Source organism: Scyliorhinus canicula, chromosome 1 (genome assembly GCF_902713615.1).
Source record: "Scyliorhinus canicula chromosome 1, sScyCan1.1, whole genome shotgun sequence".
In the NCBI taxonomy this organism is placed as follows: Eukaryota; Metazoa; Chordata; class Chondrichthyes; order Carcharhiniformes; family Scyliorhinidae; genus Scyliorhinus; species Scyliorhinus canicula.
Window position 1 is genome coordinate 193,155,778 of NC_052146.1, and position 23,394 is coordinate 193,179,171.

Below are 23,394 nucleotides of genomic sequence, written 5' to 3' on the forward strand. Positions count from 1 at the left end.
AGAGTCTGCACGTTCTCCCTGTGTCTGTGTTCTAAGTCTTAAGAACCAAGGCAGTGCAGAACACCTTCATGATGGCAGTTTTAAATATCTTCACTGGACCAGTAGAAGACATTTCTAGACTTGAGTATCATCCTGTATTGTGCATTAGCTATAAGCTGATGGGGAAGTCTTACAGAGTTCAGGTGTCGTAGAGATGTTTTGGCAGAAGCTGTACATTCGAAGCAAGTACAAATATACACAAACAGGACTGTTCTATTTGAATGCGATTGAATATATGAATTATTAAACATACACTATTTATATAATTAATTTAAGATTAATTAAATGATATAGTTATGTTTAATAATTCATACATCTTAATCGCATTCAAATAGAGCAGTCCTATTTGTATATATTTGTACTTTCTTTACTTTAATAAATAATCTTTAATAATTTAATAATAACTAGGCTGTTTATTCTCACTGGAGATTCACATGTCTTGTCCAAAACAAAACTGTACACTCCCACAAATCGGTGTTCCAAGTTGGGTTACACTCACAGACAATATCAGCGTGCTTCATGACAGTAGCCAAGAGGATACAATCTTCAGGAGGTGTCCCCTCCAATCTGATGTTCGTACCAGCTTCAGGATCATCAGTGCAGCCCTTCTGCATTGGCAACTGAGAACACTTTAATGTTGAGGTGCCTGCCTCAGCGGCACCCACTTACCCACATGGCCTGCAGCATTAGGGGCCTGAACACCCTCCTTAATAGGAGAGCATGGTGGGGCAGTGGTTAGCATTGCTGCCTCACAATGCTGAGGTTCCGGGTTCGATCCCGGCCCCGGGTCACTGTCCATGTGGAGTTTGCACATACTCACCGTGTTTGTGTGGGTCTCGCCCCCACAACCCAAAAGATGTGCAGGCTGGATGGATTGGCCAGGCTAAATTGCCCCTTAATTGTGGAAAAAAAATAGAATGGTATTAATTAGAAGATTGCCTCCCAGATGATTGTGCTGGCGAGAATTGGACGATGTTAGGAATTAATAACTACGCAAGTGCAGGGTCAGGAAAAATGGTGTGGGGGCAGAGAAAAATTATGTAATGTGATAGGGCAGGAGTCACTAAATAACAAAATGGATCATGATGTAAAGGTTCCAAGTACATGAACAAAAGATAGGTCCAAAATAGATATCGATTCAACAAGATCACCAAGAGGCAGGAAGCATGGAATATCTGTCAAAGAGCACGATCACTCCAGAGTCTCTGGGAGTGGCAGTATGGATTGGTTCTTAGGGTGGCGTTTCCTCCAGTCATCTATCTGCCTTTCTTCTGCCACATTCCAAAGTCAGAGGATTGTTCTAGGATTATAAGAATTGATAAAAGAGTGGGCAATGAGCAGCTATTAAGAATAGGGAGCATTGGGCAGGGAACTGAGAACTCTCCAGTGATGTAGATTCAGAAACTCCAAGTAAAATGCGACAATTGCATTTGATAATAAATTAGGAAGGATAGTGGAAGCAGAAGAGGTAGCTCAAAATTATAGAGTGAGTTGGCCAAGTTATTTAAGTAGACAGAACAATGGGAGGTGAAAATTAATGCAAACAAAGGCAAGTGCTACACATAGGAAACAAAATAGACATGCACTTATCAAGATATTTAAGGATGAAGATGAAAGAGACCCAACAGTCTTAGTAGACCTGATGCTCAACATGTCCACCCATTGCACAACAGTACTTCATAAAACCAATAGGACATTAAGCACAAGTCAGACAAGGTATAGATCAAACTTAATTTTGCTCAATCAGATTGCATATTGAAGGTTTTGCCAATTTCGATGAGGCAGGGTGAGCATCTCTCTGGATGAATCAATCAAGATGAGCATCACCTATAATTATCTTGCGATCTTGTAATGCCATTCCAGCTGTTATTCATATTGTGGCAGCAGATGTATCAGCAATAATCAAGCTGTAATCAGTACAATGTACTGCAAAAAGATTTCAGCAAGACAGCACAACAATGGTTCCAGTTCCTACCAAGCTCGTTTTATTCAAGTCTTTGGTATTGGCAGCGTTATATTACACATTATACAGTTAGTAACTAACAAAATTTTTGATTTAACAGTAAAGTTGTGGCATGGAATCAAGACAAATACAGGTGCAGTGTGTATTCAGTTTGAGTATTTAGGACTAAACACAATGGCAAGTCATTGAAAAAAGTAAGGCTCAAATTTAGGCCCGCGGCTTAGTCAACAAGGCATACACAACATTTTCTAACTAATCTGTAGTCTATTACTGTATACAGCAAGGATAAGTAATCTGCATGTATGCTTTGTCAAATAAGGCCCCAATTATACGGGTGAACTGGCTAGCTTTTGAGCAGCAACTTAAAAGTTACACAAAGAAAGGCAACACTGTACAATGCATTTCAAATTTTGACAATGCTGGTAAGGAGCAGGTATCACAGAAAACAATGCTCTTAATCTCTGCAATTTAAAATTCATGTAAAGTTCGACTTTACTATTATAAACATATTTTAAAACACGATCGGGAAAATCTTAAAAGAGTCATTGTGGGACAAAGGAAAACGTTTATGTCCCCAATTAACCTGGCCAACCCTCGATTTATTTTGGTCAAGGGTACTACAGTGTATTACTCATTGCTAACTAGAACAAAAGGAATGTACTTTCCTCATCTGGGACTCATTTTACCAGACTGAACTACATTATATTCTCTCTTGAAACAAGCTTTACAAAATACTGATTAAACAAAAACTACACTTTATTTGAACCATAATTAATGCAAATAATAGGTTTGACACTGAACATCATGGTTATGCTTAAGTATTTTAAGGCAGTTGAGCTTTATTTCAAATATTTATTCTGTCATAATAAGTCTATATGAAACTTGTAACAATGGAATCAATTTACATCCATTATTTCTTGAAATTTCATTATCACGTTTTAGGAATTAAAGTTTGCAAGTAATACCTTTGTATATCTCTGGGGGCTTACTGAGCAACAAGTGGTTAAATAACTATATAGACACAAAACTACAAATAATAAACAGTAAAACAAAATATCATGGGAGTTCAATGCTTCTTGTATCACTAGCATTTATAAGTAACAGTTCCAAATGTACCAGTCAGGTGTACCCTTTCATAATGTATTGATAAAATTAGTAAATGTGTTTGAGAAAGTATTATGTTTGTTCATTCTGTGTACTTCAGATAGTGGTTTTTAGTGCATGTCTACAATAAGAGTACTCTAACACTATTGGTTCTAATGGACCCCACTAGTATAGTTATGAAGTTAGCATGTGTACTAATTAACAAATAAAAATAAGCTAGATGGAAAAATCAATTTTCACAAGCACAATTCTTAACATTTGCTCATCTTCAATTAATAGGGCATTAAAAAAATTGCCATTTTGTTCCAATCAGGGTCACTGTTTCGCACATGCCACTTTGTGGAGAAAATTTCTACACAGCTAATTAAATATCTACAGGACAAGTGCTAACATTTTTGGTACATGTGCACAGTTAGTAAGTAGTTTGAGCAAGAAACTAATTTATTTTCAGGGCAACGACCCACTTTTCCCTGTCATTTTCTTTTTGCAGATTGTGAATCTCCAATACAGTTAATCTGGAAATTATGAAAGATAGATTTTTTTCTTTAAGGGTTGCTTCAGCTTAGATTGTTTCCAGTATTTATCAAGAACTCTAAAATGTATAAGACATACAATACTGAATAAAGAATGCATCTAGTATTTCTGTAAAACAAGTTAAAGTTACAAATACTACTACTGTATTTTGAAGTCAGCATGCATAGATGTACTTTTAAATCCCCCCATCCCCATTCTTAAAAGCAAATTATACAGACATGTCAAACAGCAAATTGTAAATAAATGAGGTAAAAGTGATATTCAGATTTACACTGAACAGATTTAAAAAACAAGATTATACAAGTGAATAGAGAAAACATGGAGCACCAAAGCACTACTTTGTTCTATCCCACTGGAAAACAGGTCTCGAATATCTAAGAAACAAAATTTCCAAATGTGAGCAATTTTTATTTAATACCATATCAAACTAGTTTTATCTGGGAAATATTTTTCATACATATGATTCACTCATTAGAAGGGTATTCTAGTTGACGTAGGAATTACTGCAATACCTTCACCCTCCCAGGTTCATCCACTTTTCTTTGCCAATATATTGACTGAACTGTTGTTCCACTTTTGAGAGAATGAGTCATATGCTGACTTCACCCAGGGTATAACCATACTCTGGATTCATTACTGGTTCAGCAATGCCACATTCCGTCTACATATTGTTTATTTAGGCCGAATGGCCTGCTCCTATTTCCTCAAGTTCCTTATGATTCGTCATTTGCGGCATTATACTACCAACAGATGGGCTGTACTCAGTGATCAGCTGATAATTAATGAAGAATAAAAACATTTATCAACAGCTCTTGTGTCGCTTTTGAGAGAACAGGAATTTTGTTTAATCACAAAATGTCAACTGTTGCACTCTGACCTCTGGAAACTGTCAGTCACTAATGCTTCATTCAAACTGGGTACAGTTTAGTTTGAGTACAAATCCTAAGCTCAACGGGAGTTTTATTCACTTGTTCTGAGAGTGGACTTGGTTCAGGGAGGCGGAGCAAAAAATTGCTAGTGAGGCATATACATATCATGATATGATGACTTCCATGCATTTGGAACAATGTGATTTACTTTCCTACTTAATCCACTTTCCTACTCAATCCACTTTACAAGGGAGGTACTCATCAGGCAACACCAGTACAAGTAAAGAACAATATACATCAGTTTCCTTTGTACTAACCTGGTCCCAAAGCAGCTCATGATTGACAGGGGCGAGTGTGAATTCTAGTGCAAACACTGACTGATACAAATATGCCACCTGAATTTTCCTCTTAAAAGTAACAAGATCCTTGGATAATGAATGACATGCTATTACCAAAGAAAGCTCAGATCTAATTTAGAAAATAAATTTTTAACATCCTCATATCTAACGACTATTAGTTTTGAATTGTACATTATAAGAAACACATTGAAAAGTGAGTAAATGAAGAGTTTTCATTCCACTAAAACGGCCTGACCATCCTCCACATTATGCCCGGTTTCTGACAATGACTGGCTCACTTCTGTCACTTCACAAGCTTCTGAAGAGCCCTCCCCTTGAACTGTTGGTTGGCCTTCCATCAAAACAAAGGTATCAGAGTTCTGGTTTTGGCATGAATGCCGAACAGCTTCACTAGCAGTTGAGAAACCTTTATCACACAGATTGCACTTGTATGATTGGTTTGACTGGTTTGTTGCTAGGTACACTGGATCCATTAGAGATTGACTTGTTTCTTCTGAGGAACCTTCAGTGAGCATCGCTTGCTTATTATCCACCATCATATAGGTATCAGAGTTCTGGTTAAGGCACACATGCCTGGCAGCCTGGTTGGCCCTACAGAATGTTTTATCACAAGTACTACACTTGTATGGTTTGCCTGTATGAATATACATATGCTCTCGCCAGTGACTTTTCTGGATGAATTTACGTCCACAGATGGAGCATTCGTATTTTCGCCTTTTTACCTCCCTATCTTGATCCCCTAACTCTATGTTGTCAATGTCAGCAATGTCTGATGGAGGTGGTGTTTCGGCTTGTAGTTGGCCATCTGCCATTGGTGAATCATTTTTCTGTTGTAGTTCACCATCACTAATTACTTCGGCTTCAGGTATTTCTTCAGGATCTTTTGTAGGTTTTCCAGGCTCTACCAATTGTCCCAGCATATTCATTCCTGTTGGGTTAGTAACTGGAAGCGACATTCCTGTGTGGAGCTGCAGATGCTCACGCAGGCTGCTTCGTAGAGTGAATCTTCTGCCACAAAGATGACAGACATAAAACTTTGGAAAACCACTATTCCTTTTCATAATACTGGGCTTAACGTGAGCTATTGCATGTATTCCTGGCTGCCCATCTAATAGGGGGATATTCTCACATCGTTCTTCAGCTGTTGGGGGACCAGCTGGAGAAATCAAGCCTTGTTGTGCACCTAAAGGTGCCACAGATGACTGCCCAAAATGCTGAGAAGGTTGGAGAATCTGTGCACCCTGAGGATGCTGCTGGTTACTTTCTGCACCTCGTTCTTGTTCCATCCGAGAAGGATGAGTATGTGACCTAGACTCTCGTCCAGACTTTTCTGCTGCTGTCGATAACCTACTCTGAGGTGTGGTTTGATTATCTGCAATCTGGATGCCATAGAGTGAAGATGTCCATGCAAAAACCTGATCAGGACGAGGAATCGCTCCATGGCTGGCTAAGCTAGCTTCCTGAACCAATGGGTATGCATGCAAGAACTTAATTCCCTGCTCGAGTCGGACAGGATCAATAATCTGGGGAGCCATCTTGCCAGTGTACATTAAATGCAGGAGGTAGCTAAAGATATCTGGCTGAATATCCGTTGGTTTCAGTCGGACACAGTCACTGTGAAAAAAATATTTAAAAATATTTTCAGATTAGCAGAGGCATAAAATAGAACAAATAGAATTGAGTAAACATAAATCACTTTTTTAAAAATAAATTTAGAGTACCCAATTATTTTTCCCAATTAAGGGGCAATTTAAATTGGCCAATCTACCTATCCTGCACATCTTTTGGGTTGTGGGAGTGAAACCCACACATACACGGGGAGAATGTGCAAACTCCACACAGACAGTGACCCGGGGCCGGGATCGAACCCGGATCCTCAGCGCTGTAGGTAGCAGTGCTAACACTGCGCCACCGTGCCGCCCTCAAAAATCATTTTAGATGTTAAACAAAACAAAGCACAGTTGAAGAGGGAGAGCTTTGTCACTTGAGGAAAGTAGTCTGTGGCAGAACACACCTTTCATGCTACAGGTGAGGTGGGTTGCAATCACATGACTGACAAGTTAGTGCCATCAATGTCAAAACATATCTGTGAATTTACAGGTATTAAAACATTTTTGTTTTAGGAAGCCCATTGGGGTAAGAAGATGGAAAAGGAAGAAAAATACATTTGTGCAAATCACAACAGATGCAATTATTTTTAGTTTAACATCTGAGTCAATGCATTACCTGGTTTGATGGATAAAAAGCATTTTGAAGTAATTGGAGAAAGAGGCAAGGACTGCTTTATGTGCCTTGAAATAGACATCACCTATAGCCACTGTGCAGTCACACAGGAAGCCAAATTCTCGCTGGGCATTTAGTTGTTGTAGCAGGATTAAACCATGATTAGCCAGTTCCATATTTAAACCCTAGAAAGTACAAGAAAGGAGCTACATTAAACACAAAATATGTAATAGCTGAATTGATAACCCAAAGCTGCAATACCTTGCATTCATTAGGAGTAATTTAAAGTTTCACAGTCCTCGACTATATACCAAGATCATTCTTATATTTTAATATTTGTTTTGTTTACATTTGTTGATATAATCAGCTGGATATCAAGTTTAAAATGTTTTTTACAGCAATTAACTTATTACACATAAATACTCAGAATTCAACAACTTACATTTCTAGTACTTTTAGCAGAGAAATACTATTCTTGGTATCACACAATAAGAAAAAACTGAATTTTAAAACAGACAATGACTTACCTTGATGGACTATTCCTTACTCTTAAATAACATTACCGTGCATATACCATATTCTACCAAGGATAGTATTTCTGTGCTAAAAGTACCATAAATGCAAGTTATTGAATTCTTGAGGGAAGGAAAATATTTTCATTATGTATAATTATTATTAGGCAGAACTGTGACATAGTGATTAGCACTGCCGTCTCACGGCGCCGAGGTCCCAGATTCGACCCCGGCTCTGGATCACTGTCCATGTGGAGTTTGCGCATTCTCCCCGTGTCTGCGTGGGTCTCACCCCCACAATCCAAAAAGATGTGCAGGGCAGGTGAATTGGCCACACTAAATTGCCCCTTAATTGGGAAAAAAAAATTGGGTACTTCAAATTTATTAGAGAAAGAAATCTATAATTATTATTCAGTGTTAATAATCACGAATTTGAATACAACGGGAAAAATGGTTGGAAATAACAGGGCTGGTGACTGGCAGTTGATCTTCAGAGGAATACTAAAGCCCAACTTCAAAGGCGCTTCAATGCGCTCATCAATTCCATTAATCGTTGTTTAGCACAGGAATTGATCAGTACAGGCAGTCATGGACTTGCAACACAATTGGTTCTTGAAAACTGGGTTGTAAGTCAGAAATGATTTTCCCATAGGAACAATGTTATAAATGGGGGATTAGTTCCTGAACCAAGGTACAATGCCCTATTTTCACTGAATAGTGCACTTGCCAATGATGGAATTGACTCGGTTCACATGGCTGTTCCTGTTCCATCAACTTGTGGCTATGACACCATGAACAGAGGAATAGAATCAGCCCTTTGTTATTTTGTACATTTGCTTCACTCCCTAAGGTTTTTCAAATGCACTGTACTTTTATCAGTGAATGGTCATGATGAGGCTCAAGGTAAAATGATTGGCATGCATATTCTTTCTCTCTTCTTGAATAATAAATCAGAGAAATTGGATCACCCAACCATAGAAAGCCCATCAAAGGATATGTGGTAAGCAAACTCAAACCTTTTGTAAAACATGCATCCAACCCACTTAGTTTCCACTAGGTCAGTTAGGTTTAAACTGGGGTTTATGTCACGATAAAGTTTGAGAAATCTTGCTTCAGTAAAATTGCCATTTTTTCCCCATGATATAACAGTATCTACACTTTCAAAGGCACTTAAATACTGTATAATGAGACGTAATTGGCCCTTTGAAGGGGCACGGTGGTGCAGTGGTTAGCACTGCTGACTCACGGCGCTGAGGACCTGGGTCCGAACCCACCCCCGGGTCACTGTCCGAGTGGGGTTTGCACATTCCCCCCATGTCTGTAGGTCTCACGCCCACAACCCAAAGATGTCTAAGGTAGGTGGATTGACCACGCTAAATTGCCCCTTAATTTAGCACGGCAGCATAAGTGGATAGCACTGCGGCTTCACAGCGCCAGGGTCCCAAGTTCGATTCCCTGCTGGGTCACTGTCTGTGCGGAGTCTGCACGTTCTCCCCGTGTCTGGGTGGGTTTCTTCCCACAGTCCAAAGACGTGCAGGTTAGGTGGATTGGCCATGATAAATTGCCCTTAGTGACCAAAAAGGTTAGGAGGGGTTTTGGGTTACGAGGATAGGGTGGAAGTGAGGGCTTAAGTGGGTCGGTGCAGACTTGATGGGCTGAATGGCCTCCTTCTGCACTGTATGTTCTACGTTCCTATGTAATTGGAAAAAAAAGAAGAAAAAGTAATTGGCAATTTGAGGTTGCGAAAGGTGGAACATAAAAGAAACATAATAGTTGGTAATGACCAAGGCCAGAATTTAGCAGCAGTGCTAGCCGTTGGCGTAAATCCCATCATGGCTGCTAAATCTCACAAAAGGATTTGTGCCAGTGAGAATCCTGAGCGTGATCTTCCCTGCCCACACTAATGATGCAATCAGGTCCGCACCCTTATCATTAGCAGATTGCCTAATAAAGTTAAATCTGATTAGCAGGCTAAACGCCATTATTTTCACTCCCACCATATGTTCCAACCCACCCAGTATGACATCATGCCTTTGCAAATCACTATTGGTTTTCAAAAATGAAAACCAGTTGTGATAACCATACAGGGGCACATAGTGAGATATAGCCCCTGTGTGGCGCAGGACACAACCAGGGCAGTGCTCCCTGGCACGTCTAACCTGGCAGTGCCAAGATTGGGCCCTCTGGGGAGCCCTATTTGGTTGGGGGGGGGGGGGTTTCCATATGTGCGTATGGTGGGGGGTGATGTTCGTGAATGGGGATGGGTTTGGTAGTAGGAGGGGGGGAGATCCCGGTGCTTGGGGGCAGGCAGGTTGGGCCACAGCCAGTGATGAGGAGGGGGGATGCTCCGGTGCTTGGGGGCATGGTTAACTGAAGTCAGAGATCGGGGCACCCTTCGATCTAGGGATTCCTGGCCTCGCTGGCTTCTTTAAGTCCCGTCCATCCATCTGACTATCTGATCTCGCTTCACCTTTTAAAATGCAGAGTGTTGTTCAATATCGTGAGAAAAGCTTCAACTTCACACGGGTTTTCTCGCCTGAGCCAACACTCTGTATATTTTTGGGAAGATTCCACCCAAACTGTTCGCCTGTGTCACGTTGTAAATTCGAAACAGGCTGTCAATTTAGAAACGTCGTAAGTGCCGTTTGTTGTAACTTGAACGTTGTCAAGTCAAGGACTGCCTGTACAATGCACTGGTATGAATCAGCTAATGATCTAACCGAATAACTGAATAGCTTCAAAGGACTAAATGCTTGACTCCTATTATGTAGTTACAGGTTGCGATTTTGAAACTTATGGCAGCTTTAACTCTGGTAAAATAGTATGATTTTTTCAGACATTCACTTGCAGCCGTGGCACTACATCCTGTTACAACCCCATGGGCTAGTGCGTGGTCAATTCCAGTCCCACTTGAACCGGAGTCACAATACAATTGAAATTAATAAATAATTCTTCGAAAAACACCCGAAGTCTTTGGCCTTCGGCTGTCCAATAACTACAGTCAACAGATTTGTAAAGTTAAACACAATTAATTTTATTAGTAACAATAACTACAATTAAATATGCAGCAAATACAACAGGTTAACTATTATCTAATTCCTAACACTTAAATTCGCCCCCATTCTCTACACATACCCATATACATGGGAAAAGAGGGGTGTAAAAATAATAAGTTAAAGGATAAGAGTCTTGTTTCAGATGGTTGTCTTCTGACAACCTTCCATCAATCTAGGCTTTCAGTTCAAAGTTTCTGCTTTCAGCCTGTAATGATTTTCACTGCAGATTCATTTAGGTCTCTGCAGTTTCAGAGAAAACACGAGAGAGAGCAGCTACTTTCCTCTGTGTCCAGGACCCAGCTGTGCATTCCTCATTCCACTCAGGTCGGACCTATCGCCACCTATCAAAGGGCAGAATACGGTTTTTGGCCAATTCACCAGCCAACCAATCGAACCGGGTCCCACCAATCTCTTGGGTGCCAAAAGGTCTGACGTCTGCTGTCCGAAGGCTAGTTGTACTATGTTGTAACTTTTGAGTCCCCCACTTCCTCTGCTTGACTTAAAGATATGGGCGCAGTTGCACAGAAAAATGTCCCAAGTGTGATAGTGAGCGGGAATTGCGGCGAGCTTCCGGTGCTCGGCCCAGCAAGGCTGACAACGCATTTCAACATTAATGAGTCCACTTTTGGGCAGCACGGTAGCATGGTGGTTAGCATAAATGCTTCACAGCTCCAGGGTCCCAGGTTCGAATTCCCGGCTGGGTCACTGTCTGTGCGGAGGCTGCACGTCCTCCCCGTGTGTGCGTGGGTTTCCTCCGGGTGCTCCGGTTTCCTCCCACAGTCCAAAGATGTGCGGGTTAGGTGGATTGGCCATGCTAAATTGCCCGTAGTGTCCTAAAAGGTAATGTTAGGGGGGGGGTTGTTGGGTTACGGGTATAGGGTGGATACGTGGGTTTGAGGAGGGTGATAATTGCTCGGCACAACATCGAGGGCCGAAGGGCCTGTTCTGTGCTGTACTGTTCTATCTATCTATCTAACTTAACGAAGCCCCACGGGCCTCTTGTCGCAAATGAAGGTTCGCCAGCTGATTCACCAGGACTGCGCTCACCAGCCCCCCGTTAACGAGGTCGAGCAGCACTTAAGCTGCGCTTGCTCAGCCAACCCCAGCCAGCTCGCAATAATGGCACTGAGGAGACAAGCCCCAAGATTCGGGAACGCAGATCTGGGGAGGCTGCTAGACATCATAGAGGCCAGGAAATATATGTTATTCCCCTAAGGGTCCCGGAGAGTCAGTCACAAGGCAGCCAGTGCTGCCTGGGATGAGGTGGCTAGCAGTGTGTCAGCTCGGGCAGTGTGACCAGGAAGACTGGCCCTCCAATATCGTAAGAAGATCCACGACCTACACCGGGCAACACCGACGTCGAGTAGACACCAATGCCCCCCACCACCCCAAGGGGCAATCACGTCCCAAATCCCATGTGACCCCAACCTCTCCCTCCACCCTCTGCCCATTTAACCCCCCTCCACCCTCCCTTCATACTCCCCCCTCCCACCACTTGTGAACCATGTGTGTGGCTAACAATGCCCTCTCTGGGGGGACCTGAAGGTCATGCAGTCAGGTAAGCCCCGGGGCTGGACGGGTATCTGGTGGAGTTTTACAAAACATTTGCCGGGATAGTGGGGCCGGTGCTGGTCAGGGTCTTTAATGAGGCAAGAGACAAGAGGGAGTTTACCACTGACGATGTCGCAGGCCACCATCTCGCTCATTCTGAAACGGGATAAGGACCCGGAGGCCTGTGGGTCGTACAGGCCGATCTCCTTGATCAACGTAGACGCTAAGTTACTGGCCAAGATTTTGGCGACCAGAATTGAGGACTGTGTACTGGATGTAATTGTGGAGGACGAAACCGGGTTTGTAAAGGGGAGGCAGCTAGTGCCCAACATTAGAAGGCTGCTCAACGTGATTATGATGGCCCCGGAGAGTAGGGAGGTAGAGATAGTGGTAGCCATGGATGCTGAAAAGGCTTTTGACCGGGTCGAGTAGGGTTATCTGTGGGAGGTACTAGGACGGTTCGGGTTCGGGGTGGGGCTCATCGACTGGGTTAGGCTATTGTATCAGGCCCTGGAGGCAAGTGTAAGGACGAACAGGACGACATTGGACTACTTTAGACTGCACCGTGGGACAAGACAGGGCAGCGCCCTCTCCCCACTGCTGTTTGCGCTGGCCATAGAGCCGCTGGCAATTGCATTGAGAGTTTCTAGGGGCTGGAAAGGGCTGGTCCGGGGGGGGGGGGGGAGTGGAACATAGAGTCTCGTTATACGCGGATGATCTGCTGTTATGTATCGGACCCAATGGTGGGGATGGACGGTATTATGGCAACCCGGAGGGAATTTGGCCGGTTCTCCGGTTGCAAACTGAACATGGCTAAGAGCGAGTTGTTTGTAATTCAGGCGAGGGGGCAGGAGAGTACGCTGAAGGGGTTGACGTTCAGGCTAGTGGGGGAGAGTTTCCGATATTTGGGGATTCAGGTGGCACGGGACTGGGGCAGGTTGCATAAGCTCAACCTGTCCCGACTGGTGGAATGAGTGAGGGAGGAGGTCCGGAAGTGGGATGCACTCCCGCTGTCATTGGCAGGGAGGGTGCAGATTATTAAGATGATGATTCTCCCGCAGTTCTTGTTTGTTTTTCAGTGTCTCCCCATCTTTATCCCGCGGTCCTTCTTTAAGAGGCTGAATAAAATTACTTACTCTGGGATTTGTACGGGCAGGGAAGTCCCCACAGGTGAAGAGGGTGATGCTTGAAAGGAGCAGAGGAGAAGGAGGGCTGGCGTTGCCGAACTTCAGCAACTATTACTGGGCGGCCAACATAGCAATGATAAGGAAATGGATGGTGGGTGCAGGGTCGGTTTGAGAGCGGATGGAGGCTGCTTCGTTCAGGAGCACTAGCTTAGCAGCCCTGGTCATGGCGCCTCTGCCGCTTCCACCGGCACGGTACTCCACCAGCCCGATAGTGGTGGCGGCTCTTCATTTCTGGGGCCAGTGGAGGAGGCATGTAGGGGAGGTAGGAGCATCGGTGTGGACCCCAATCTGCAGCAACCACCGATTTGCCCCGGGGAACATGGACGGGGGGGGGGGGGGGGGGGGGGGGGTATCGGCTGTGGAGGAGGGCGGGGATTGTGAGGATGAGGGATCTGTTCCTGGAAGGGAGCTTTCCGAGTATGAGGGCGCTGGAGGAGAAGTTTGGGCTGGCGAGAAGGAACGACTTTAGATACTTGCAGGTGAGGGATCTTGTACACAGACTGGTGCCATCCTTCCCACGTCTCCTGCCGAAGGAGAGGCAGGATAGGGTAGTTTCTAGGGGAGAGGTGGGAGAGGGTAGAGTTTCAGGCGTCTACAAGGAACTAATGAGTACTGCGGATACGCAGACGAGGGCCTGAAGCTTAAGTGGGAGGAGGAGCTCAGAGGGGAGCTGGAGGACGGTATTTGGGCAGAAGCCCTGAGCAGAGTAAACACGACCGCAACATGCGCCAGGCTCAGCCTGATCCAGTTTAAGGTCGTGCACCGGACTCACATGACAGTGGCCCGGATGAGCAGATTCTTCGGGCTGGAGGAAAGTGTGCTAGATGCGCCGGAGGGCCGGCTAACCATGTACACATGTTCTGGTCGTGCCCTAAACTCAGGGGGTATTGGCAGGGATTCGCAGATGCCATGTCCTGGGTATTGAAAACTGGGGTGGTAATGAGCCCGGAGGTGGCAATCTTTGGAGTTTCGGAGGATCCGGGAGTCCAGGAAGAGAGAGAGGCTGACATTCTGGCCTTTGCTTCCCTGGTAGCCCGGCGACAAATACTGTTAATGAAATGAAATGAAAATCGCTTATTGTCACAAGTAGGCTTCAATGAAGTTACTGGACAATGTCACTTTTTCTATATGCCTAATAAAATTGTTTGTTAAAAAAAAAACGATACCCTCTCTGTATTCTCTCAGGAAAAGCTCTCCCATGATCGTCAGGAGAGGCCCATATTGGCGGAGGAGTGCAGGACTTAAGAATCCTCATCACCTTCGAGGAGCGGCCCTGGAGGTGACTGAGTTAGCCAAGGACAGATCGGTCACCCACATGGAGGCTGGCGCCCATGCAGAGGTGAGGAACCACCGGGCTCCACCCGGAGGACCTGTCAAACGTGAGTTGTTATTGCTTTACTGACTGACCCATCCCTCCAACTGACCACAAGTCCATTCTCCCGTATGTCCTCCAGTCGAAGACACCAACCCATCCCGGACGACATCCTCTCCAGCCTACCAGGAGAACACCTCGGAGGAGAGCTCCGAGGATGGAACCGTAATCATGGCACAGATATCACCCCACCCTCCACCAGTGCAGATACACACACCTAGGTGGGAAATGTTAGTGGTCAGGCTTCAGGGGCACAATCTGGAAGCACCACACTGCTGTTGATGCACATCAGGTGGAACCCCCAGGCGCTAGTGTTAGTGGCTAGGGCACAGGTATATATCGCAATCAACACCTCTGTAGACGAACGTTCTCATCTGCCTCGGTGCTCTGTCTGCAGGATGTGAAGGATGGGTTGGGCTGGGAGCAGAGGGTGTGCCAGGTGAAGGGGGGGGAGGAAGCCGCTGGTGGGGGGCAGGGGCATTGGAGGTGGGCATGGGTCATGGCCCCGCTTGGACGGTGGAATGTGCTAGCGGGGGCAGAAGTCAGACTCCGTCCAATGATGCAGAGCACCAGACCTCATCGTGGAGGGGTCATCATCATCGTCCATACCATGGGCTAGACCTGTTGATATTGCTAACCCAGGGCCAACACCATGTAATGAGACAGGTATGGAGCACAGAAAGGCTACGGGCGCAGGAGATGGCACCGGCAATGCGTAGCACTGAGGCCAACACTGCTAGGGTGGCGACTGCAGTAGAAAGCCTGGTGCACAACATTGTCACCATTAGTGAATGGTGTCCAAGGTGTCGTGCCATCGTTGACGGGGATGGCTGAGTGTCTCGGCAGAACGTCCATCTCGCTGGGGATGTCACCATTACCAGGCCGATCTTGATGAGGTTCTGTGGGGCATGCTCTGCTCTCAGATGGGCATGGCAGAGGCACAGCGGAGCTTGTCCCAGTCGCACGGGGACATTGCTGTGGCACTGCAGAGCATGTCCCAGCTGAGGGGCATCGCTGAGGGCGTCGACACGATGGTGCAGACCATGGGGAACCGACACGGCCGGCAGTGCCAGATGATTTAGGGGCAACCGGGGCTCTAAACAGCTGCCCCTCCGTCCCAAGGTGGGGCACTGGCCAGGAGGAGGTGGTGCTGACCGGCTCCTTGGGAGTGGCGATGGTGGCCACTAGCTGCCCCGAGTTCCACCCCTCTGATGAGGCTGTGTCTCAAAGTCATCACATGGGACACGATGGCCTGGCTGTGCAAATGCCGCCAATACGTGTACTGGGGCCCTCCGGTCTCAAGAGCCCCCAGAGGACACCCGCCAGGGGCATCGAAGGCCACGGGACGAGGTAAGCAACTGGCTGCCGCCACATCAGATGTGCATCCTGGGGATACAGCTAGATGTAGTGTTAGAGCTAAGAGGGCCAAGCACATTGAAGATCACCGAGGGCACCGCTACAGAGGGTCCCCCACTCCCCAGCCGAGGGTCCCTCATGCCCCACTAAGCACTTGGGTGGAAATCCCAGCAACCCCGGGTTCTTTGTTTGTGACCAAGAGACTCCCCACAGAAGTTCTTCCGCTAGGTTCACATTTTTCAAAAGGATTACAAATCGGCGCCAGTGTGACCACTTGCTGGGGAGTACGCTGAATGACAAGAGGCCGTTGGATATGGGGTGGCTCCCATTAATTGTATGGAAATTAGGCTTAAGTGGTGATAATTGTTTTCTTGCCTTGCTACGGCGTGGTCCCGATTTCGCCCATGGGAGCGAGGCCATTGCATTGCAGACTGTTTGGCGCCTAGCCCGGTTCTCGTTTTTGGCCTCTCTCGCTATTCACCAGCCTCATTTTGCTTGAGAGAGCGCAACGAGGCCGGAAGATTAAGCATCCATGAATCAAAATGATAACAGCAAAAATAAAGAAAGAGGAAATAAGGGAATCAACAGGAAGGGCCCTTGCAACCAATGCAGTTTGTATTAAGAGGCCAGTGAGTTGGCAGTGAGATGGTGGTGTGGTGGCGCAGTGGTTAGCACTGCTACCTCACAACACCGAAGACCCAGGTTTGATCCCGACCTCGGGTCACTGTCTATGTGGAGTTTGCACATTCTCCCAGTGTCAGTGTGAGTCTCACCCCCACAACCCAAAGATGTGCAGGGTAGGTTGATTGGCAATTCTAAATTGCCCCGTAATTGGGAAAAAAAAGAATTGGGTACTCTGAATTAACAAAGAGCCCAGTGATGCATGATTTAATATTAAGTTAAGGTCTTCGGGTACAAAGAATACTTTAACTAAATGAAGATAAAACAAAAAGATGGTCAAAGCACATGAAATCTAAAAATGAATGTAAATAACTAAATTAATTGGAAAAGTAACTACAGAACTAAGAATCATTTTCTCAAACAGCAGGTTATTACCAAAGCATTGGATTCACTTGTCTGTATTGTCTAAGTAAATTCTTACTGTAATAATGTGTTTAATGTATTTAATGTAAATAAAGCAGTACTAATAGATGTACAATGGCATGGTCAAGAACAGTAATGGATATGGAGTTCATTTTCTGATGTTTATTTCGACATTTTTACAGCTTGAACCTATCTTTAATTAAATTATTTATTACGTATCTGATGAAGAGGATAACTGTATTACATTTTGGTACTGAAAGATAAAGGTATCACAAGTATATTATAGTGCTGTTTATCTACTATTTTATATATTTTGTTTAATATAAAATGCAAATAATTTTCTTTTTCCCTCCTCAAACTCTTCTGTTCATATCATAAAATATATATATACATACATATAATGTACATATTTAGTCCTAACAACCAGGGCAAATTTTCTGAAGATACAAGTGCTTCAGCCTTGAAACCTTCCTTCTTTAGGTACTTAGATCACTATCAAGAATATTTTTTCTTTCCTGTTCATAACTCAATGGAGCACTCTTTCCTCTCCAGTCATAAGGTCTGGGTTGAAGTCCCACTCCAGGTCTTGAGCATAAAATTCAGGGCTGACACCGGCAGTGCTGTACTGAAGGAGCGCTGCATTAAGTGCTGTCTTTGAGATGAGACTTTAAACCGAGGCCCATCTCCCCTCCCAGATGGATGTAAAAGATCGCGAGCACTATTTTCAAGTACAGCAGTAGAGTCAATGGGCAGGATTCTCCGTTTCAGAGACTATGGGCGGGATTCTCTGCCTGCCAATGCCAGAATCAGGAAACAAGATTGGGTGGACAATCACGCATCAGCCAAAAATCATTCCGGGGCCGCGCACCAAACAGAATGCCCTGCTCCGGCCCCTTGACAGCGGTGTGAATTCGTTCTATGTCGCACATCAGCATGGCCATTAAATTCTAAATTGTACAGTAACCACCGTTGGCACTTCATTTTTTTTTCTTTTAAATTTAGAGTACCCAATTCATTTTTTTCCAATTTAGCGTGGCCAATCCACCTACCCTGCACATCTTTGGGTTGTGGGGGCGAAACTCACGCAAACACAGGAAGAAAGTGCAAATTCCACACGGACAGTGACCCAGAGCCGTGATCGAATCTCGGGGCTGTGAGGTAGCAATGTTAACCTGTTGCCACATAATTAACGGGCCCACCCTGGTATTCTCTGGGCCTCCAGCGGTGCTCTGCCTCCACCAGGAGGAATTACCGACGGCGAGATTCACTTATGGTATATAAAAAACTTTGGAACATGTCCTACCTCCTCCCTCTCCCTCAGTGCCTGGCTGCTGAGGGAGAGGGAGGAGGTAGGACATGTTCCAAAAGGCGCAACTGTGGGTTGCCGAAGGCCAGGGGTGCGTTGCAGAGGGCAAAGTGCCAGGGGGAAACGGCTGGGGGTGGATGTGGTGTTGGGACTGAAGGGGAGGGTGGGAGGGGGACATGTGGGGGCAAGGGCTGCAATACAGGCCATGGCTCAGTGTAGCCCTTTGGATCTGATCGGGCACCATGCTAACATGACCACACTTTACCCGCTGCAGACAATGGATTTCAGCATCTAACCAGGCATTGTTGCATCATCCTAGCTGCTGAAACCCTGGCATATGCACTTAGGCTGTACGGGCATCTTGGGAGGACCCTACAAAACCGGAGCCTCTCCCAGAGGAACAGGGGTCAGCCGGTGAGGGCAGAGAGCCAACTGCCCAACAGGCCAAGGAGGAGGTGTGCTGGAGACGCCGCATCATGCCCCGTGTATATCAGCAGCGCCTCTCGTTTGAGGGCCTGCGGGCCGAATGTGTCGCCGAAGACTCCGCCTGAGCAGGAGGACCATGCAACATTTCTGCCAGATCATGGCACATCTAGCACCGTGGGTGTATGGGGGAGGACACACGCTCCTGATGGCAGTCAAAGTGATGGTTGCCCTGAACATTTACGCCATGGGGTACTTCCAGGCACTGAGTGGGGACCCGTCCGGGATCTCAGAGACCTCGGTGCACAGGTGGCTTTGTATGCCTGGTCAGCACAATACATTACCTTCGGCTGGGACCGAACCCATGAGGTTGTCCGGGCAGCGTGATTCAGCGGCATCACCGGAATGCCCCAGGTCCAGAAGGTGATCGTCGGGACTCATGTCGCCCTACGAGCACCAGCATATGAGGGGGTGGTCTTCAAGAACTGAAAGGAGTTCCATTTCATGAACGTGCAGTTGGTGTGACCACGAGATGCACATCATGCACTTCTGCGCCCGATACCTGGGCTGTGCGCACAACGCCTTCATCCTGGCACACTCGACGATTCCCAACACCTTCGAGGCACATCCCCGGGTGAGGGGTTGACTCCTGAGTGACAGAGGTTATCTGCTGCGGTTATGGCTGATGATGCCTATCCAGAGGCCACAGATCAACACGGTGACCTGCTACAATGATGCCCCTGCAACGACCAGTAGCGTGATCGAGTGGTTCATCGGCATGCTCAAGATGCGGTTCAGGTGTCTGGTCTATTCTGGAGGGGCTCACCAGTGTAGCGCTAGGAGAGTCTCCACATCGTGATAGCCTGCTGCGTTCTCTACAACATTGCGCAGCAGAGGTGCTGACATGCTGAAGAAGGAGGACGCCAGGCCTCGTCGAACGAGGAGGATGCAGAGGAGGGCCAAGATGGGCAGGGCATAGGGGTGGTCTGATCGGTGGGTCTGATGGGGTGGACAGGATTTCCATTGTGGGGCCCTCCGATGGACTTTTTGGGCACCAACGTTAAATACTCACCCCCGTAATCTCCGCGAGGTCCATCGCGTCAGGTCATGCTTCAAAACACTTGCACTAACGCACACCTGTGTAAATCACGGCCGAGAGGGCCGGAGCATTATGGAGGCATGGAGAATCAGGTGACCAGCCCATTGATCAGAAAAAATGATTCAAACAATCCATTTGCATCCTCCTGCCTGCACGGGCTGTGTAGCTCGCTGCCGGAAGGGGACCAGAGCATCAGAACAGGAATGCCGGCAATTCCAATTTGCCCAACGCGCGATTCTCTGCCGCATTGGAAACTCCACTACCAGCGACAGAGAATTCACTCCTATATTTATCACAGAATTGTTACAGTGCAAGAGGAGACTATTCGGCCCATCATGTCTGTGCCATCTCTCCAAACAAGCATCATGACTTAGTGCCATTTCCCTGCTTTATCCCCCTACCTCTGCACATTATAAATAATCATCTCATGCCCTCTTGAATTCCTTGATTGAACCTGCCTAGACCACACTTCCAGGCAGTGCATTTCTGACCCAAACCAGTTTTTTCTCACATCACATTTGTTTCTTTTGCAAATCACTTTAAATTATTCTTGATTGTTTTAAGAGTGGGAACAGTTTCTCCCTATCCACTCTGTCCAGCCCCCTCTTGATTTTGGACATCTCTATCAAATCTCCTCTTAGCCTTCTTCTCTCCAAGGAGCACAGTCCCAACCTCTCCAATCTATCCTCATAACAGAAGTTTCTCACCGCGGAAACATTCTTGTAAACCTCTTCTGCACTCTCTCCAATGTGTTCACATCCTTCCTATAGTGTGGAACCCAGAACCTGTACACAATATTTAATCAAAATCACAAAAAACTAATAGAATGGTCATCATACTGCTGTTTGTGTGAACTTGCTGTGCACAAATTGGTTGACTTATACTTCAGGAGTACTTCATCGACTGCGCAGTGAGAGATGGCTGGTGGCCGTGAATAGCAATGTATAAATTTATGCCTTTTTTTTGTTTCATTTCCTCTTATTTCCCTTAGTGGATTTAGAACAGACTACAACCTGAGAAGCACGGGGGAGAAGAGAGAGCATGGGGGGGGGGGGGGGGGGGGGGGGGGAAGAGAGAGCACGGGGGGGGGGGGGGAAGCGAGAACACGGGGGGGGGGGAAGAGAGAGCACGGGGGGGGTGAGCACTGGGGGGGGAAGGGTGAGCACTGGGGGAGGGGGAAGAGAGAGCACTGGGGAGGGGGAAGAGAGAGAACTGGGGGAGGGGGACGAGAGAGCACTGGGGGAGGGGGAAGAGAGAGCACTGGGGGAGGGGGAAGAGAGAGAACTGGGGGAGGGGGACGATGAGAGCACTGGGGGAGGGGGAAGAGAGAGCACTGGGGGAGGGGGAAGAGAGAGCACTGGGGGGAAGAGGGGGCACTGGGGAGGGGGAAGAAGAGAGAGCACTGGGGGAGGGGGAAGAGAGAGCACTGGGGGAGGGGGAAAGAGAGAGCACTGGGGGAGGGGGACGAGAGAGCACTGGGGGAGGGGGAAGAGAGAGCACTGGGGGAGGGGGAAGAGAGAGCACTGGGGGGAAGAGAGGGCACTGGGGAGGGGGAAGAGAGAGCACTGGGGGAGGGGTAAGAGAGAGCACTGGGGGAGGGGGACGAGAGAGCACTGGGGAGGGGGAAGAGAGAGCACTGGGGGAGGGGGAAGAGAGAGCACTGAGGAAGGGGGAAGAGAGAGCACTGGGGAGGGGGAAGAGAGAGTACTGGGGGAGGGGGAAGAGAGAGCACTGGGGGAGGGGGAAGAGAGAGCACTGGGGGAGGGGGAAAGAGAGAGCACTGGGGGAGGGGGAAGAGAGAGCCTTGGGGGAGGGGGAAGAGAGACTCCTGGGGGAGGGGGAAGAGAGAGCACTGGGGGAGGGGGAAGAGAGAGCACTGGGGGAGGGGAAGAGAGAGAGCTGGGGGAGGGGGAAGAGAGAGAGCTGGGGGAGGGTGAAGATGAGAGCGCTGGGGAGGGTGAAGAGAGAGCACTGGGGGAGGGTGAAGAGAGAGCACTGGGGGAGGGTGAAGAGAGAGCACTGGGGGAGGGGGAAGAGAGAACACTGGCGGGGGGAAAGAGAGAGCACTGGCGGGGGGGATAGAGAGATCACTCGCGGGGGGGGGGAAGAGAGAGCACTGGAGCGGAAGAGAGTAAGCACTGGAGGGGAAGAGAGAGCACTGGGGGGAAGAGAGAGCACTGGGGGGAAGAGAGAGCACTGGGGGGGAAGAGACGGCACTGGGGGGGAAGAGAGGGCACTGGGGGGAAGAGAGGGCACTGGGGGGAAGAGAGGGCACTGGGGGAAGAGAGGGCACTGGGGGGGAAGAGAGGGCACTGGGGGGAAGAGAGGGCACTGGGGGGGAAGAGAGGGCACGGGGGGGTGGAGAGTGAGCACTGGGGGAGGGGGAGAGAGAGCACTGGGGGAGGGGGGAGAGAGAGCACTGGGGGAGGGGGAAGAGAGAGCACTGGGGTAGGGGAACGGAGAGCACTGGGGGAGGGGGGAGAAAGAGCACTGGGGGAGGGAAGAGAGAGCACTGGGTGGGGAAGAGAGAGCACTGGGGGGGGAAGAGAGAGCACGGGGGGGGGGGGGGACGCGAGAACACGGGGGGGGAAGAGAGAGCACGGGGGGGGTGAGCACTGGGGGGGAAGGGTGAGCACTGGGGGAGGGGAAGAGAGAGCACTGGGGAGGGGGAAGAGAGAGAACTGGGGGAGGGGGACGAGAGAGCACTGGGGGAGGGGGAAGAGAGAGCACTGGGGGAGGGGGAAGAGAGAGAACTGGGGGAGGGGGAAGAGAGAGCACTGGGGGAGGGGGAAGAGAGAGCACTGGGGGAGGGGGAAGAGAGAGCACTGGGGGGAAGAGAGGGCACTGGGGAGGGGGAAGAGAGAGCACTGGGGGAGGGGGAAGAGAGAGCACTGGGGGAGGGGGAAGAGAGAGAACTGGGGGAGGGGGACGAGAGAGCACTGGGGGAGGGGGAAGAGAGAGCACTGGGGGAGGGGGAAGAGAGAGCACTGGGGGGAAGAGAGGGCACTGGGGAGGGGGAAGAGAGAGCACTGGGGGAGGGGGAAGAGAGAGCACTGGGGGAGGGGGACGAGAGAGCACTGGGGAGGGGGAAGAGAGAGCACTGGGGGAGGGGGAAGAGAGAGCACTGAGGAAGGGGGAAGAGAGAGCACTGGGGAGGGGGAAGAGAGAGTACTGGGGGAGGGGGAAGAGAGAGCACTGGGGGAGGGGGAAGAGAGAGCACTGGGGGAGGGGGAAAGAGAGAGCACTGGGGGAGGGGGAAGAGAGAGCCTTGGGGGAGGGGGAAGAGAGACTCCTGGGGGAGGGGGAAGAGAGAGCACTGGGGGAGGGGGAAGAGAGAGCACTGGGGGAGGGGGAAGAGAGAGAGCTGGGGGAGGGGGAAGAGAGAGAGCTGGGGGAG

The 23,394-nt window shown here is 47.9% G+C and overlaps 1 protein-coding gene across 1 annotated transcript in view; it reads right to left on the reverse strand.

Moving 5' to 3' along the window:
* Positions 1-2,001: 2,001 nt before the first annotated feature.
* zbtb2b (zinc finger and BTB domain containing 2b) overlaps positions 2,002-23,394 on the reverse strand; it is a 67,421-nt gene continuing 46,028 nt past the window's right edge. The window contains exons 2-3 of the mRNA XM_038805412.1: positions 7,095-7,276; positions 2,002-6,482 (exon numbers count right to left, since the gene is read on the reverse strand). Of these exons, the coding sequence (XP_038661340.1) occupies positions 5,081-6,482; positions 7,095-7,267 (1,575 nt within the window). The 5' untranslated portion in view covers positions 7,268-7,276 and the 3' untranslated portion in view covers positions 2,002-5,080. The remainder of the gene's footprint in view (positions 6,483-7,094; positions 7,277-23,394) is intronic.